General features: G+C 55.2%; 8 protein-coding genes across 8 annotated transcripts; 6 read left to right on the top strand and 2 right to left on the bottom strand.

Moving 5' to 3' along the window:
- The first annotated feature begins 283 nt into the window (after window positions 1–283).
- On the top strand, window positions 284–3,137 carry N656DRAFT_779271 (uncharacterized protein). Its single transcript, XM_064815159.1, has one exon. It carries the CDS (start codon window positions 618–620, stop codon window positions 3,018–3,020), a length of 2,403 nt encoding a protein of 800 aa, XP_064669978.1. The 5' UTR covers window positions 284–617; the 3' UTR covers window positions 3,021–3,137.
- On the bottom strand, window positions 3,138–4,950 carry N656DRAFT_779270 (uncharacterized protein). The gene is made up of 3 exons (XM_064815158.1): window positions 4,444–4,950; window positions 4,213–4,375; window positions 3,138–4,077 (listed from the first exon to the last, which is right to left on the bottom strand). Exons 1-3 carry the CDS (start codon window positions 4,694–4,696, stop codon window positions 3,354–3,356), a joined length of 1,140 nt encoding a protein of 379 aa, XP_064669977.1. The 5' UTR covers window positions 4,697–4,950; the 3' UTR covers window positions 3,138–3,353.
- Window positions 4,951–5,597: 647 nt separating this feature from the next.
- On the top strand, window positions 5,598–6,693 carry N656DRAFT_779269 (uncharacterized protein). Its single transcript, XM_064815157.1, has 2 exons — window positions 5,598–6,349; window positions 6,446–6,693. The coding sequence occupies exons 1-2, from the start codon at window positions 5,837–5,839 to the stop codon at window positions 6,479–6,481; spliced, it is 549 nt and encodes a 182-aa protein (XP_064669976.1). The 5' UTR covers window positions 5,598–5,836; the 3' UTR covers window positions 6,482–6,693.
- A 926-nt stretch (window positions 6,694–7,619) lies between these two features.
- N656DRAFT_709804 (glycoside hydrolase family 76 protein) lies at window positions 7,620–9,110 on the top strand (the record flags this gene model as incomplete). The annotated part of the gene is made up of 2 exons (XM_064811621.1): window positions 7,620–7,731; window positions 7,801–9,110. 2 exons carry the CDS (start codon window positions 7,620–7,622, stop codon window positions 9,108–9,110), a joined length of 1,422 nt encoding a protein of 473 aa, XP_064669975.1.
- Window positions 9,111–9,783: 673 nt separating this feature from the next.
- On the top strand, window positions 9,784–11,179 carry N656DRAFT_845193 (uncharacterized protein). Its single transcript, XM_064819186.1, has 2 exons — window positions 9,784–10,747; window positions 10,825–11,179. The coding sequence occupies exons 1-2, from the start codon at window positions 10,054–10,056 to the stop codon at window positions 11,145–11,147; spliced, it is 1,017 nt and encodes a 338-aa protein (XP_064669974.1). The 5' UTR covers window positions 9,784–10,053; the 3' UTR covers window positions 11,148–11,179.
- A 404-nt stretch (window positions 11,180–11,583) lies between these two features.
- N656DRAFT_731640 (uncharacterized protein) lies at window positions 11,584–13,906 on the top strand. Its single transcript, XM_064812650.1, has 2 exons — window positions 11,584–11,809; window positions 11,873–13,906. Exons 1-2 carry the CDS (start codon window positions 11,724–11,726, stop codon window positions 13,662–13,664), a joined length of 1,878 nt encoding a protein of 625 aa, XP_064669973.1. The 5' UTR covers window positions 11,584–11,723; the 3' UTR covers window positions 13,665–13,906.
- N656DRAFT_779265 (ARP2/3 complex, 21 kDa p21-Arc subunit) lies at window positions 13,508–14,885 on the bottom strand. The gene is made up of 3 exons (XM_064815156.1): window positions 14,577–14,885; window positions 14,095–14,490; window positions 13,508–14,010 (listed from the first exon to the last, which is right to left on the bottom strand). The coding sequence occupies exons 1-3, from the start codon at window positions 14,580–14,582 to the stop codon at window positions 13,834–13,836; spliced, it is 579 nt and encodes a 192-aa protein (XP_064669972.1). The 5' UTR covers window positions 14,583–14,885; the 3' UTR covers window positions 13,508–13,833.
- Window positions 14,886–15,692: 807 nt separating this feature from the next.
- N656DRAFT_798201 (uncharacterized protein) lies at window positions 15,693–17,228 on the top strand (the record flags this gene model as incomplete). Its single annotated transcript, XM_064817731.1, has 2 exons — window positions 15,693–15,706; window positions 15,794–17,228. 2 exons carry the CDS (start codon window positions 15,693–15,695, stop codon window positions 17,226–17,228), a joined length of 1,449 nt encoding a protein of 482 aa, XP_064669971.1.
- Window positions 17,229–17,250: the final 22 nt, after the last annotated feature.

Raw genomic sequence — 17,250 nt, 5'->3', positions numbered from 1 at the left:
TTGGAGGTGTTTTGTCCTATACATGTAGAGCAGCCGCTTGGCAAAACACAGACTCGCTCGTAAGGCGGAGCTGGGGGAGAAAGGGGGCTTTTTGGCGAAGGACATGACGAGAAGTTCCTGTATTTGCATAATCATCTGATAGATCGGACAAGGGGTAGGAGTACCTATGTACTTGTACCTAGCAGGGTGGAGGGGCCTCTGTCATTGCTGCCAACATTCATACAAGTTCAAGAAGACATGCACGGTGACATCACCTTCCATGCCACTGCAGTTGCGGACTGATCACTGAACAAAACATTTCCGCAATCGACAAGCTGCTCAAGTATGCCGGCCACTATAGCAAACGACTTTTCCACTTCTCATCAATTTTGTCTGACCCATTGATAATGGAACTCGATTTCGATCCAAATATTCACCTGCAATCGACCTGGTATCAAGTTCCGGGGTATAGGTCTGACCTTCATGTTTTGACAACTCCCATACCGCCCTTTGCTCAATCGGATGCCTTGTCCGCATTGAGTGACGCGTTCGAACGGGAGCAGATACTGCAAGCTGAAGCATACCATGGGCGACTTCCGGTGGTGCTCGTCCATGGAATGGTGGTAGCCAGCAGCTACATGCATGATCTCGGAAGACACCTGGCACCATGGTTCCGCGTCTTCATTCCCGACTTGCCCGGCTTCGGACGTTCGTCGGGTGCAATAGCCAAGAGCGAGACGGTCTCCATCAGCCAACTGGCGCGGGGGCTACACGACTGGATGGACGCGGCAGGCATACGGACGGCGCATCTTGTCTCCAACTCGCTGGGCTGTCAGGTCCTTGCAGAGTTCACCCGTCTGTGGCCCGAGAGGGTTGGTCGACTGGTGCTACAGGGCCCGACCATGGACACCAGCCGCCAACCGCTACTCAAGACGGTGCTTGCATTCGTCGCGAATAGCAAGAACGAACCGTTTTCCATGAGTGCCATCATGCTTCAAGACTACTGGCGCGCTGGATGGCGCAGGGCCGTCGCCTTGTTCGGCGAGACAGGCCGATACCGTATCCTGGACGTGCTGCAGACTGTCGAGAAGCCGACGTTGCTGTTGAGCGGCGAACTGGACCCCATCGCCCCGTGCACCTGGGTCGCGGAATTGTCGGACAAGATGCCGAACGCGGTGCATTATGTCCTGACGAAGGCTGCCCATACAGCAAACTACTCGGCGGCGAAGAAAATGTCCAGAGCCGTCTTGCGCTACCTAGTGGTTCAGGATGATGACGACATGAGGCGCGCGGGCAGCGAGATTCTGGAACAAGTGATAGAAATAAACCAGACGAGGGAAGCAGCAGCAAAGCAGAGGTCTCAGTTGCTCTGGCAGCAGTTAGCGTTTGGCATGTCGGCAGTCCTGGTTGCGAAGTTGTGCGGGGGAGTGATCAGCCGGTGGCATCTCGTCTGGACTTTCCTGTCGATTGAGGCGGTGATGCTCCATCGGTACTACACCACAGTTCGTCCGCTACTCTCCTTGGACCGCTCAAGCCACTTGGACCGCGTATACGTCAAGCTGGACGGAATCGCCGACTTTGATTCCGCATCTTGCATGCTTCGTGCAATCGGGCGGCACTTGCATTTCCGCGACTTCCCGCAGCTCGGCGTCCCGACGTCCATGGCCACAGCCATGCCCCTGGTCAATTGGCTACCGTCCACTCCGCGTCAGACGGTATACTCGGCGGTTGGGGCCTCCGAAGCTGCTGGTGACCCGTCAACGTTTGACTCGGAGAGCGTCACTAAACAGGTTGTCGCACACTTCCCAGCACATCGGAAATACCCGGCCGTGGCCATTGGGAGTTCGAACGGAGCCTTGACCAATCTCTATGCGGCTATGGGTATTCCGTGGCTGCCTCAGACACTCCTCATGCCCGTCAAGCGACCCAAGAAGGCCTCGATTCGACATGGTCAGGTCGACATGACAGCCGAAATGGAGTGGGGGCGGACGGCGGCGCAGGGGTTGCTGGAGAAGAACCCGGAGATCGAACTGTACCACATGGCCGACCCGAATCAGGACCAGCTGATGATTCACCGCATGGCATACTTCAGGCTGAAGTTGATCAAACTGACTGAGGCGTATAAGAGGTATCTCTTGGACGCGTTAGAAGAGAACGGGACCATTATCATGGTTCGATGCCGATCCAAATGGCCGTCTACAAAGGTCGCCGATCGCCACTACTTTCAGAGTGGCGCGGTTGGTGGGATAACATCAAACGAGTTCCTTCAGGGGTCGGCTGATGTGGCTGGATTCATAGACTCGCAGAAGTCTCTATCGACCAAGATGAGTGAAACGGTGCTGGGGACGGAACGCAGGACCGACTGGAATGCTCCTCGGCCCAGCGGTGAATTCCCCGAAGCGGAATGGGGCTACGCAGAAGGATTAACCCATGATCTCGTTGACTTTGCTCACAACCATGGATTCCAGATCAAATATCTCGACTTTGACCATCCCGAGGACGCCTCTCCGCTTGTTGCTGATGCGTTCCGACGACAGAACGAGCAACTGCGTCGTCCGACAGACTCAATCCTCGTTGAGAACTTCGTGCTACTAGAGCCGTGGTTGACGATGCGGTACAACTTGACGCCGTTTTGGACCGTCTTCCCTGTGGAGCCGTCACTGAAGCGACTGCAAGAGTACCTGAGTAAGTGCCAAGGGACAGGGAAGGCATTCAGGGACGGCTTTATCCTTTTGTTCTGCTCAGGGGTGGACTCTGTCGGGCTTGCAGGAGTGGATCGATGGAAGAGCCTGCTAGAAAGCCACTTTGCATCACAGGATGGAGAGAAAAACAGGCATGATCGGGATGGGATATTGTTGGTAGGGACCGATGAGAAGGCGTTTCCAAAAGATTTTGGCTTTCCTGCTCGGTACCAAAAGGAACTGGCGAGGGCGGTTGGGCCAGAAGCACAGTATGTGATGCCGCCAGCTTTGCAGCTTCCCGAGTTCGAACATTATGTGACACAGAATGGTGGTCACTACGGAGTAGACTATAAGGCTTAGTTTGGATATAGGAAAGGGGTTAAGTAGGCATAAAGTTTTATGGCGGTAGCGTCGGGTCTGAACTATCAGGGGCGGAAATCCAAGGCCGCTCAGCTGCCACGCTCTTGTTGAACTGATCCGTTACCTCACCCGTCAGTCGCGATTGTGCTCCGTACTGTTGCAGTCTGAGAACCACTAGTCGCACCAGTGCGGTCAAGGTCTAGTGGCTATTACACTGCTCCTCGACTTGAAATTGAGGAACTTGAAGAAACGACCCCGAGGCCTGCCACATAATCATCAATGCAATAATACCAGTTATTGACAGCAACCATCCACACTACAACTGACCCGCAATCATTTCCCTTTCCCAATCTCATGCACAACTCGCCCAGGCACTTGATCAGCCGACATCTCCACAGGCGGAGAAGCAGCATGCGACGACAGGCCGGCAGAACTCGGTCCGCCGGGGCTACTAGTGGTCGGACTCCGCTCCCCGTACGGACTATACCGGTTGTAAGGCGGCACGGCAGCGGCGGTCCCAGGGGTTGGAGGAACCTCGCCGCTGCTTGGACCCGGGCCATACATGCTGCTTGTACTGTAGGGCTCAGGTTTGGCGATGCTTCCTCGCGGGCTAAACGCGCCTGCGGAATAGTATGAATCATGTTGCTGGGCAACCGGTAGCGGGGGGGTGCTCAAGGGGGTGTGTCTGGTGCTGCTGCCGGTTCCGATTACAACCGCCCCAGTCCCGGGGTTTGGTTTTATCTTGTTCTTCTTCTCGCGTCTGCGCATCAACCAGAATGATAGTAAACCGGCCAACAGCGCAAGGGCGGTGATCCCGCCGACGACTGCGCCTACAATGACTCCGATCGAGGCACCGGAACCAGGAGCCTCAGGAGGAGGTGGAGGGTGGGTTGTAGTTGTTGATGTTGTGGTTGAGGAGGTGCTTGTGGTACTACTAGTAACTATCGGATCCGCGTACAAGGGCGCTGCGAGAGGGCTGGTGGCGCAACCGACGATAGACTGGTACGGGAGGTCGATGTATGTTAATACGGTGCAGAATTTTGTCTTAATGTCGCTGCTGTGAGTAGAGAACTATTAGCTGTTATGGCACTTCTAAAATGAAGCACATCTCAATATTACAGGAAACATAAGGGGTTCTTCTGCCGGTTAATAGGGGGGCATGAAGCCAGACTCAGACATCATCGATGCTCACCAGCAGTAAGTCAACCGCCCAGCTCTATCGCACAAGCCCCTTAGGTAGGCCTCAAAATCTAGACAGGCCGTGACAACATCACATGCACTTCCCGAAGGACAGCATCCGACATTGCGTTCACTGGTGCTGCATATGTAGCCATCGGCGCAGCTCATGGGATTGCCTTCATATTAAGATAGCGTTAGCAACTTGTTACTGGTCAACTAGCAGGAGACATGAAATTATACGGACTGATGTTCCCATCGACATATCCGCAATTTGTGACCCTGGCTTGGCGTCCGGCCAAACCATGGATTGGATCGGCGAGATGCGGTGCTGCTGTTGGAAGAGGCTCCTGAGCCTGACGTAATGAAGCCTGAGGAGCTTGGGCGACGAACCGAGTCTCCCTTGGCTGTGGAAAACTGGAAGACGCTCCTGCATAGGCGCCCAGAGAGCCGAGCAATACAGAGATAGAGCTTGATGTGGCAACCAGCTTCATCATCATGGTCCCAGACACGGAATAGTAGTACTGTACTTGTCAGTTGGTTTGAAAGCCGGCCGTATTATGTTGAACATCCTGACGATGAGCAGCCCAGGCTCGGTGTCCCAAAAGACGTCCACTTATGACAAAGCTTAACGCTTTGTGGCTGAGACAGCGGGGTTTGGAGGCAAGGTGATGGCGAAACAAAGAGTTTAGACAGCGTATACGGGTGTCTGACTGGAGAGTTCCCGGCCAGTCACAACTGAACAAAACCCCCACTCGGACGCCGGAACTGGTCAGCTTCTAAACAAAGAGTTGTGCTGCTTAAACGGTATGTCATACTGTTTGTTCTGAACTTCAAGTCTCAAGTTGAACACTGTCAGCTCTTCCTCAGTGTCTGAACCAGTGCTAGAGTGGTCTTGTATCGATGATACTTAGTTGGCACTTGGCAGAAAGGAAGCTAGCAGATCGTTATTATATCAAAATCCGTTCTTTTCTATCTGAGACGGTTGGCTCATCAGACATTAGGTCAGATGCATAGGTGGGCTTACAATGTCGGGGTGTACCACTCAAGTCTTCTAAGTATCTACAACTAAGTATGTGGTATCTTTGACTAGAGCACGACATCTAGTAGGAAACTATTTTCTTCAGTTCAGTTCAGGGAGGACTGAACGACACGGGGAGTAGCCTACTACTGTTAGGTAGTGCTAGTAGTGCCTTAGCCGTACATGTTAAAGACTAAAGCTCAGGGGCAAGCCGGATTGCATGGCCCCCTATCCACATGAATGCTATAGACGGCTATTTATCCGGCGACCAATGCCTACTCGGCCACGCAACCGTCTGCCCCGAAAACAGAGAACGAATCGCAGGACGAGAATTGTGATGAGTGGAGGTAGCACTCCTTGGAGAACGGATCTTCGATTCCGCGTTGCCTGCGAGATATAACACCAGAACTGATGGATGGGTATTGCGGTTAATATATGATGGCTTTTCCGAGCCGGGGTTATCACATCCGGCTCCCAACTTGCGTCCATAACGGGGCTGCCGTAAATCCCATATATCCAGTCTGAGAGCTCTCTCGCAGCCAATATGCTCAACTGCGGACGGCGGTAACTTACTCCCCGAGACCAAGAGGCCCAACAAAACAATTTCTGAGGACTTACAATGAAGGCATCCCTAGTTGCGGCACTCTTCGCCGGCACGGCGCTAGCCTCTCCCGTGATTGCCGCGGACGGTCCCGTGTCAACTCCGTCGCCAACAACACTCCAGGCAGGAGCGTACTGGATCCGGGCGGTGGCCGCGCCCAACTATCACAAGTACCTGCAGACGATCCCGGCGAACGTGCCCGGGACGGCGGTGCTTGAGTCGCACATGACGGCGGGCCAGTTCAACATTGTCGACGGGCAACTGGTCAACAAGGTGTCGAACCCGCCGCTGTACATGTGGGTGCAGGAGCCGGCCGACACGGCCAACCCGCCGCGGACGCTGGCGACGTGGTTCAACACGACCAAGAACCCGTTCGGCACCTTCGCGTGGCAGGGCGACACCCTGACGTGGTCCGTGGCCAGCATCAGGCGGCAAAACGTGGCCGCCTGGCTGGTTTGCGCCAAGCAGGCCCTGTTCATCAACACGGGCGCCTACGCGTACCAGACGCCCTCGGGATGCGCCGATCAGACGGTGAGTCATCTCATTTCTCTTGTCGTTTTCTTGAGTCGGCCGTTAAGACTCAAACACCTGAATAGCAAGGACTAACGTTACTGTACGCTTGGTCAGATACACTATTATAACGACAAGACGGCAAACAATTGAGAGTTGATTGAGAATCTGAAGGGATGTAATCGTTTGTTTGGGTTTCTCACTTGATCCTGTCACGATATCATACCTTGTGCGCATCAATCACACTACCTCCGGGATGAGTTTTAATGACCATCTCAGCCGGGGTTCAATGATGATATCGGCGAGACTCTAGTAGGTACTATGAAGACATCGACGTGCCTGACTGTCCGTTGATTGTATTGCCCTAGATTTCAATTGGTTGCCAGAAAATCTGCTTCGGATCCTATGCAATCTCTCCCATGAGGCCAGGTGGAGCTCGTATCCGCTGATTCTTGGGAACGACTTTGGTTGGAAGAATCTCGTGTTAGTTGGTAATTCGGTATGCTACATACCGCAATTGTGCATTCCTGAATTGCGCACAGAGCAAGTCGGGGACCGCAGTTGGAACTCGCGCCTTCCTTTCAGCCGCCCGCACTTGGTAATGTTAGAGTTAGGTATCCGTATCCAGAGCGATCTTACATAGGTCAGCTGAGGTACGAAGAGGTCTTGATGGAACTGATAAAAACCTGAATTCCATCTCTTTTTTGTCTTGCCTCGCGTTTCCGGCACACACTTGACACCGGCATCTCGCCCAAAACTCCACAGTGGCGACTCGGAGTGTTGCCAATGTTTTGCCCAGACCGCAATCACCGCTAACAAAGCCCATCGGCGCGGATCAAATTTGCTTTTTCGGCTGCCAAGAGAATGGCTCAGTGTTCAGCCACCACACAGGCCGCTCGTCACTGGCTGCCGGTCGCGATGTCCGCCGATGCCCAGCACGCCCAGAACGCCAAGCGCTTGTCACAGAATCGCTGTTCACGTCATGCCCACCCACCTCCTGAAAACCATGGCTTCTCTTTCTCTCCTCAACGTCGTTATCTGGATTCTGGGGTGCCGCTGCTGTCGATTCGTTATCTCTGTTGATCGTCTTTCGCGGTCACCACACTCGCTTGAGCCCGACATTCGTTGTCTTCACTTCGTTGCATCAACATCTTCCTTCATCTGAGCACTTTCGGTTACCAGGACATTGAGGCCAGCCCCTTAAATCCCCTGCAACTAAACGCCCGCGTGCTGTCAAGCATAATTTCCCCCCCAACCGAACAAGACGGCGAGCGTTGAGAGTTGAGAAAACATGGCTGCATTATCGCCATCAAGAAGGCCGGTACGATGGCTGACTTCGCTCCTCGCAACGAGCTGCTTGCTGCCGACGACATGGGCGCAATATTACAAGATAGGCACAAAACGTATTATACCTTTGTCCCACGGGAGCAGCTGGAGCGTGAAGAGGGCGTAGGACTGACAGACTGCTACAGAGGAGATTCTCGAATCTGCGCGGACGCTTGCCTACGATATGATGCTTCACTACAAAGGAAACAAGACTGGCGAAATCCCAGGAATTTTACCAGGGCCGCCCACAGAACACAAGGGTGATTACTACTGGTGGGAAGGCGGGGCAATGATGGGCACATATATCGACTACTGGTTTCTGACGGGCGACACGAGCTACAACCATGTCATCATGGAGGGCATGCTCCACCAGGTCGGCCCCAACGAAGACTACATGCCGCCCAACCACACGGCATCTCTGGGAAACGACGATCAAGGGTTTTGGGGGATGTCGGCCATGCTGGCGGCCGAAAACAAGTTTCCTAACCCCGAGCCAGACCAGCCTCAATGGCTTGCCCTCGCCCAGGCCGTCTTCCACACACAGGCAGCTCCTGACCGGCATGACAAAACCTGCAACGGCGGCTTACGCTGGCAGGTGCCTCCTACCAACGCAGGTTACAACTACAAGAACACCATTGCCAATGCTTGCTTCTTCGATCTCGGCGCCCGGCTGGCGCGCTACACGTTCAACCAGACGTACGCCGATTGGGCCGAGAAGACATTCGACTGGCTATGGAATGTCGGCTACATCGACCACAGCGACTGGCGCGTGTACGATGGTGGGCATGTCGAGAAGAACTGCACCGACATCAACAAGGCGCAGTTCAGCTACAACGCCGCTCTTCTACTCCACGGCTCCGCTTTCATGTACAACTACACAAATGGCAGCGAGGTGTGGAAGGACCGCGTAGACAACTTGCTGACCGGTATCTTGCGCGACTTCTTTCCCGAGGGCGTCGCCTATGAAGTACCGTGCGAGGGCCGCCAGGGCGCCTGCACGGCCGATATGCTGAGTTTCAAGGGCTACGTCCACCGCTGGATGTCCACCGTCACCAAGATCGCCCCGCATACCACCGAGAAGATCCTTCCCGTACTGAGAACCTCGACCGAGGCCGCCGTGCGGCAGTGCACCGGTGGTCCCACCGGCCGCCGCTGCGGCTTCTACTGGTCAGGCGGTGTCTTCGTGGACCCGGCCGTGGACAAGACCAGCGGGGCTGGCGAGGCCATGAACGTCCTCGCCGCCGTGTCGAGCCTGCTCATCCAGGACACCCCTCCGCTGGCGACCAACCTGACCGGAATCAGCAAGGGCGATCCGAACGCTGGCAGCCGCAGCCAAGGCCCCTCAGAACCGCTGTCGCCAATCACGACGGGTGACCGTGCAGGCGCGGCGTTTTTGACCATCCTGATCCTGGGCAGCGCCGTGGGCACCTGGAGTTGGATGAGCCTTGGCGACTAGAGAGACAGGCAAAGGCAAGATGGCGCCTATACTACTAAAACTTCTACCGGTACATATTCTCAATGCTGCACATGACTGGTCAATCGCGGTTCTTGCTGGTTTCTGTTTCCGCACTGGCTCCGCGGAGCCCTGGGATGGCGTCAGATGGAGTTAATGCATATGAGGTCTTTGTCCGTTTTTCCAAGATTTTTGCGTGGTATTTTCTGTCAGCTAGCTAGTCTAGATACCAAACGTTCAATATACGCTAATTCCCGTGGTAATCCGCAGTCACCGCTGACGTGGTGTCGGTTTCTTGCTAACTCTTCAGATTGGCAGTTCGAAGTTCAGACCCCATATTGCGTTCTGCCCAGGGACAATTGCCTTGTAAACCAGGTTCTCTATCGTCTCGAGCTTACGTGTCACCTAGCGTTGGAAAGCCGGCACACCATCATACTGGGTCTCATGGACTCTGCTGAGGCCTCGTGCTTGGCGCTGGGTTCACTACATAAGTATCCTCGATATTTCCCTCCCTCGTGCTATTTGCCCCCTAACTTCAAGATCAGCAGAACACGCAATGCAGAATACAAGGAGCATCCGAGAATATGCACGACCTACCGCATTCATTGTATGCAGGGCAGAATCTACCAAAAGCAACCTCAGGGTAGCGCTTCTGAGTTGGCGGGTTGGGCTAACTCAGACGCGAGTCTTCTCTCTGTCCGGTGAACCTTATTCTCAGGGCAGTGCCATTCTTATGTCACCGTGGACCAGCCTACCATCTACCCGTGCAGGATCCGTATGCCCCTGCTTCTCTAGCCGCTTTAGACTGTTGCAGAACCCGAACTCTAATCTTAGCCGGATCAAGTCCGCAAGTGACTACTTATCATGGTGCGGCACCCGCTCATAGATGGCGTCCCCAGAATCGGCATCGTTCCACTCCTTTTGTCCTCGATAGGTGCCGTTAGATATGGAAGCGCCAAAAGTCGAAGCGGCCCGCTCCGGGCAAGGCACTGGTAAGCTTCTCTCCGGTGTTCAACGGCTCAAGCCAGACAGGGCCTCGTACCTGCGGCAAACCATCGTCTACCTTGCACTCCTTGTCCCGTCGTACGCTCAATCATATGTTGGCGGCGACCTCTCGAGCCAGGCACCCTACGGCGTGCCGCCTCAAGTCTTTTCCTCGGCAATATCCTCCCCCGTGGCCGACGCCAGCTTCCCGATCCGCGGCTACAACACGTCCATTCCACCGGGCGGCACCGATGGGACCGGGAGCCACATCCACGGCTGGTCCATCAACGTCGGCGTCGCCGAGAACGTGCCGCTGACGGACTCGGACTATGCCGGCATCGACAGGGACAACAAGTGCATCGACGCGGCGACGTTGTCCATCACCCCGCCGGCTGACATAACCACCTGCGATGAGGATGGCTGGCGTGTCTGCGCCGTAGTCTTCGCGGATGGGTTGGGCGGCAGTGCTGTGAACAAGGACGTCCAGGCTAAGTCGGACGGCAGTTGCTCGTCGCTGCTGCCGGACGACTGCATCCGAAAGCTGCAGGCAGATGGTGTTGCGAAAGGAGCCAAGGCCAAGGGCAGTGGATGTGCGGATCTGAAAATCCCCGACGAATGTGCCTCGTACTTTTCCGGGGAGGATGGCACTGCTTATAGTGAGTTCTGTCAAGATTTCCTGCCTCGTCCATCTTCTTCCTTCTTCAACCTGCTGACTGCGTGTGAAACTCCACAGAAATCTCACCTGTCGGAGGGCCAGAGTACAAAGACCGGCGTTCTCCGTTCTTTGCGTGGGGATCCAAGCCCATCTTCAAAGGCAATAAGACGTCCCTCGCATCCACGATGAAGCCGGTCTGGCCCGTGCTGTTGACATGGTCGCACTTTACCGACACCGGTGAGGTCCATGACAGCGCTGGACATCTGTCTTGCGTTAACACGCCGAGTTCGAAACAAGTAGCAACCGGGGATTCAAGCAGCGATGGAACCAGCTTCAAGAACGGCGCTTGGGGAGTGGCAGTTCTGCTGGGCGTGGTCATGTCAAGTCTGGTCCTAGTTTGAAGTCCTGGCGGCAACTGTACGGTCATCTTATGGCCTTGTAATCTATGATGATCGGTTCAATATAAGACTGTAGATGGCAAAAGGAGGGAATATAGGTACCTTCCGTTTATTCCAGATGTTTGCTTTCTATTTCAACTTTTCAAGTGAGAAGTGAAACCAGCAAAACCAGAGTGAGTCTGCTTAGGTAAAGTCGGCTACGATCACACCGTTGGGTGAACCAAGTCATGAACATGTAAAAGTGCACATGAGGTGAAAAAATTCATGGTGCTGCTTCTGCCGTGACATAGCTCTGGATGTGCAAAAGAAGAGGTCTCATGTGAAGCATCCGGTACTCCATTGTGAAGTCCATTATTTTGGTTGATAAGGGGCCTCAGGGGGCCTTATCAGTTGCCCGGGCCTTGGACCCTCAAGGTTCTAGCAATCAACCCCGCTGGCCTGGCGAGCCTCGACAGCCCCGCAACATGCAGGAAGTACCGGCGCTTTGCATCACCGAAATTTTTTTCTGCATACGGCGAGCGAAGTTCGAGGGCGACAAGGCGGGAACCAAACTGCATTAAATTAGTACTAAAGTTGAAGATGCATTCCACCATCCGGCCGAATGCTTGGGTGGCTCTCAAACTCCCGTCTGGTATCACCAAGGTGATTCAGATAACCCCGAACACGTACGTTTCTCCTCCATGTGGGTGCATGATAGACATCGGTGTCGCGTGCTCATAATCATCCAGAACTATATCGCTAGGGAAATACGGCTCGTTCCCCGCAAACCTGATCATTGGGCGACCATACCATCTTACATTCGAACTACAAGACAAGCTGCCGAACGAGAATTTCTCCCGCCTGCGCGTAGTACCGACATCAGAGCTCTACGCCGAGGTTTTCGCCGACGAGGCATCGCCAAGCTGCTCAACGCCAGCAGTCGGTGCCAGCGATTCCATAATCTCCATAGCCGACGGGGAAGAGTTCAGTCTAGTAGATGACAAGGGGAACGTTGTTGCGCGGTCAAACCGAGAGGTCATCGACGACAGCGCGCGCCAGACTTTGACTCAGGACGAGATCGAGGAGCTGAAGCGCGATGGTAGCAACGCGGGCAAGGACGTCATTGCGAAGCTCCTCCTGTCCCACACCGCCCTAGACCAGAAGACCAGCTTCAGTCTGGCCAAATACAAGTTGCTCAAAACCAAGAAGTACATCCGGAGATTCCAGGTCCTGCCCATCGACGTCGCGAGCTTTGCGCAATGGCAGTTAGAAGAGAGGGATGCCAACAAGATACTGGATATGCGGGCTGAGATGATTGGGCTCGTCGGCTGCTGGGGGAATGTGCACTTTGCGGGTGAGGATGTTCTGCTTAGGGACCCCAATGCGGCCATGGATCAGGGGGAAGAGGCTCTTCTGCCAGTACCGCAAGAACCATTACGTGGAAGGTGGCTCGTGGTGGACGATACGTGTGGTCTACTAGTCGCAGCGATGGCCGAAAGAATGGGCGTGCTCTACCCGGAGGAGAGTGAGGACGCGGCAAGCGGCAAGACTGAAGGTCAGAACGGAGAGAGCGTGGACCAAGCCCAACAACACCCTCACCGTCCTAAAGACAGTGGGGAAGTAGCCAATGAGGTTTCCAAAGACAATGGCGATACGGAGATGGTAGAGGCAGACGCTGTACCCTCAGCATCCAAGACCGACTGGAAACCGAAGCAAAAACCTCGTCCCTCCGACTTTGCAATCCCCTATTCCCAAACCAACACAATCACGGTACTACATGGAGCGAGCCAGGCAAATCTATCGCTGCTCAATTACTGGGGTTTTGACATCACCTCCCCCAACCATCCACCACACCCGCTACTCAACCACCTCATGACACTCACATGGCTGCAGCTCCTCAAGCCGGAGCTGGACAGTTCTTACTCAACACCGCCACCTACAGCCTCAGCCGAGACGCTTGCATCCTGGAAACCCAGCCGGAGGGGGAATTTCCACCGCAAGCGCCGGCGGTTCGCCCGAATCAGACACATTGTCGACACGACGAGGGCGGGAAACTTCTCGGGCCTCGTCTGCGCGAGCACCATGGACCCTATCAGCATCCTGAAGCACACCCTCCCGTTACTGGCGGGCGGCGCGCCGATAGCCATCTACTCGCCAACGGTGGAACCGCTGGCGGCGCTCGCGGACTGCTTCAGCGTGGCCCGGCGCACGGCCTGGTTGAGCGGGGACGTCCCCGAGATCGCAGACCTCTCTGTTGAGGAGCTGGAGCGCTGGCCGGGGAATGAGCGCTTCCCGCTCAACCCCACCCTTGTTCAGGGGACGTCGATCCAGACCAGCCGCGCCCGCCATTGGCAGGTCTTGCCCGGTAGAACACATCCCCTCATGACGGAACGGGGCGGCCCGGATGGGTTTGTGTTTACTGGGTGGAGAGCCAAGCCGGCTGAGGGTAAGGTCGCTGCTAAGGGCAAGTTCAAACGGCGGAAGGTCGGCTCGGAAGGGACTGAAAACAGTAGCATGAGGGCTGAGGTGGGCGTTGAATGATCTTGGTTTAATAGGCATGGGGCATATCGCAGGATACCACTGTACAATTACGTCCATGCTGGGTTTGTGGACAATAGTAAATGCCTTTACCGCCCTGCGCTTCATGGCCCTGTTTCGCGCATCTTATCAGGCAGCGCCCTCTTTTCAGACGGTTCACCGAAGTGAACGATCATAACCCTTTGCCCATGAACTTCCGCTTCGTAAAGCTCAACCACCACTTGCTAGGTTTGCTGTCACCCTCGTCGTATACCCTCGCCAATAACCTTGTAGCCAGCTCTTGCCTGACCTGCGACATGTATTGCCGGAGGATCTCTGCGTCTTGCCTGTCGCGGGGCGGTTCGTACATCTGTAGCAGTCGGATGACCATGTCAGAGTCCGTTTGGAAAACCTCAAACAATGCTCACAATAGAGGGACAGCGCAAGCCTGTACCTGATTCAAAGGCCATGCCGGATCGCCAGGGATGGCAAAGTTCAGGTCTAGCGCCAGATTCATGACATCCTTGGTCGCCTCGCGCAAGGTAGCGTTCGGCTTAATCTTGGACAAGCAGTCCGAGACGAACCAGATACCGTAGACGAGCAAGCGATCGGCAGGGCCCTGGATCTCAAAGTTGCGGAAGAAGGTGTTGGCTCGGAACAGTGCCAGTACTTCGTCCAGGATGTCGTAGCTCTCTGAGTCCGGGTCCGGCGACTCGTTTGCGGGAAGCGGCGGATCGGGGAACGGCAACGGGTACACGGGCCCGCGGATCTTGGTGCGCAGCGGGAAGAGGGGGAAGTTGCCCACCAGCCGCGGCTGGTTCGGGTCTGAGTTGAAGATGGAGTTGTAGGCCTGCGGATGCGGGTCAGCAATTGAGCCATGGTTTCATCATGTGACTGAATTCCCCCATAATTCTGGTTTAGATCTAGGCTACTCACCGGCATCGTTGGTGACAACCGCTTCGTGTACGAGCTCTTGGAGCTCGGCGTGGGGATCAGGGTGGGATGTGTCTCATACAGGAGAGCTCAATCGCAGCCTTGCGGGGTCGTACTGGTCCAGGCACTGAGGCACAGCGCAAGTCAACCCTGACGTCGTTCCCAGCTTGATGTGGCTGAGCGCTTGCCACACTCCACAGTTTGTGCCTGAGGCAAAATATTTTCTGTGTCATGCTCGGGCTTGCGCAGGCAGCCACACAACCTTCTTTGCATTTGCCAGCGATGATGGCTACACACGGCTTACGCTTGATTGGCCGGCGTACGGCGGCTAAAGCAGACGGTCTCATGAGCGGTTATCCTACATATATAGTAACGCGATTTTCCCACCCTTTATTATCGGAGCGGCGGGGTACTGTATGTACTTGTACAAGTACATTCCGTAGCCCAAAGCCTCATTCCGTGGTGGGCTCTATTATCTACGGATAGATATGCAACTTACGTTCAGCTTGAGGTATGAAAGGCTATGAAAGAACTTGGAAACAGTGTGCGATGCTAGGAGCCGGGTCAAAATATCCTCATTGTGGCTGGTTGAGTTTAAAACAAGCTGATGCCTACACTAAGATGGAACCGGAAGCGGAGTGTAAGAACTTAAGAAGTAGGTTGGGTGGGTGTCACGGGAACTCGTGTGCTAGCGCGTCGATGCATTTTGCAACCGGCCAATGCCAGTTTTTGTTGGTGCAATTTCCGTCGCCACGTCGCCGAGGCCAAGAGCGGCCTTCCCACTGAAAGGACTGGAGGGAAGTTCCGACCAAGCCCCCTCCCTCATCGCGTTTTAAGCCCACACTTTCCTGCCCATTTCCCCAACCCTGCCGCAAGCCATTCTTCCTCGCGATAGCCACTTGGCGTAATCGCCTTTTCTCGCGTTTTGGCATCATTTCCATGCTCTGAAATCCCATTCAGGGCATTCGATTGATTCCGCCAGTTTTCGCGATCACTATCAGGTCCATACAATACCTGTTTGTCGTTGCTGGCCTCCGCGATTTACGTGTTGCCCCGCCAAATCGCGGCAGCGGGTGTCAATCCGCGACCCTGATAAGCTCACCGCCCACCAAGTCATCGATGCTCACAATTGAGTAAGTCGCGCTTTTTAGCACCTCGGATGAAACGATCGCGAATCTCCCCGCACGAACCCTTTTCGCTAACCTCACCTTTAACTCCAGGTCCCTGTTCAACAGCAGCAGCTTTCTCGGTCAGCTGCGCGCCATCGTCCACATGTCGTCTTCACAAGCCCAGCCCGACTCCTCCGAGCGCGGGCAGCCTGCTAGGCGCAACAGCGAAGTGGAATGCCGGCGATTCACCATAAGGCCCATTACACGGCCCGAACCTGGGTCGCTGTACGACATAATGCACGATTACGCTGGCACGATGCTTTACGTCGTCCCGATCTGCTGGACCGACCTCCATTCTCAACTTCTTGGCGCGAGCTTCATCGAACGCCCCGCCATTGCCACGCCGGTTCCGGACCTCGACCGTGGAATCTCTCTTGAGCCATCTAGGATGGCGCAAACACTGACATCCGAGCTGCGCAACCTCGTTCGGAAGGAGGCATCACCAGCCAGAGCCTTCTGCAAGACCCGCGCAATAAAGCGCGTCATGTCGACGCTGTTTCCCAACACCCTGTCTCGTCCCAAGACCGGTGCCGAACTTAATCTCTATTTTGGCCAGCGCATCTTCAAAAAGGTGGTCCGCATTCCGTGTCTCTGGAAGAGCCCTTCCGGCGCCGACGCCTCGTTCGACTCGTGCCCGACGTTGCCGTCCACCTCTTTCAGCCAAGTACCGCCTAGTGCCCGGGAAGCGGGTTGTGAATATGCGCCGAACAAGCCGATGCTAGCATACATTGGCAGGGCGCAGCTCGCTGCTATTCGCAGGAATCTCTACGGGGTTGTTCGCGGCCCCAACAATACACCAAACGAGCCTGTAGCCAGGCTCCAACGGCTGCGTTCCAAAATGCTGATCCCGGCAAATCCCGATCACGACCCGTACATTGTCGCGATCCTGCTCGCCATGGCCCAGGCGCACTTCTACCGCGAGCCCTCGTCAAAATCCTCGTCGCAGTCTGACGGTGGTCGCAAGAAAGTTCGCATGCCACCGCCTTCTTTTCGAGACATCAAGGTACAGGTCATCACCCATGATGAAGGCAATGAGAGCTCGCCAAACTTTATCGTCTACACGGCTGTTGTGACGAAGACATTTCTGGACCGCTTCATGTATCCGCACAAAGCGCCAACTCCTCAAGGCGGTGAAACCCTGGCCACGGGGATGAGCATCTCATATACTTCGGTCGGCTTTTGGCCCCTTCTCGGTCTCAAAGAACGTCTTGCCAAAGCCCTTGGGCGCGAGATTGCCGGCGACCCTATGTACGGGGATCCCGAGCACATCGCCCTTTGGGATCCACTCGTGGAACCCCCGCACACGCCGCCCTACCAGTCCTTTACCCTCAAGCGCCGACGCGTTGAGAGGGACCCCCTTGCCGAAGTGCTGAACAGCAGCTTCGAGGAGGAGCCGCCTAGTAGCCCGGATGATCGGCCGGTGCTCAGTCCTGCGGCTAAGAGGAGAAGGACCACACGGCCGGTCAACACGTTGGAGGTATGTTGACGGAAGGTGATGGCTCAGGGGA

Source organism: Canariomyces notabilis, assembly GCF_033297395.1.
Source record: "Canariomyces notabilis strain CBS 508.74 unplaced genomic scaffold N656scaffold_11, whole genome shotgun sequence".
NCBI classification, from domain to species: Eukaryota; Fungi; Ascomycota; class Sordariomycetes; order Sordariales; family Chaetomiaceae; genus Canariomyces; species Canariomyces notabilis.
The sequence above is the reverse complement of the archived record's forward strand: the minus strand, read 5'-3'. Positions and strand labels throughout refer to the sequence as shown.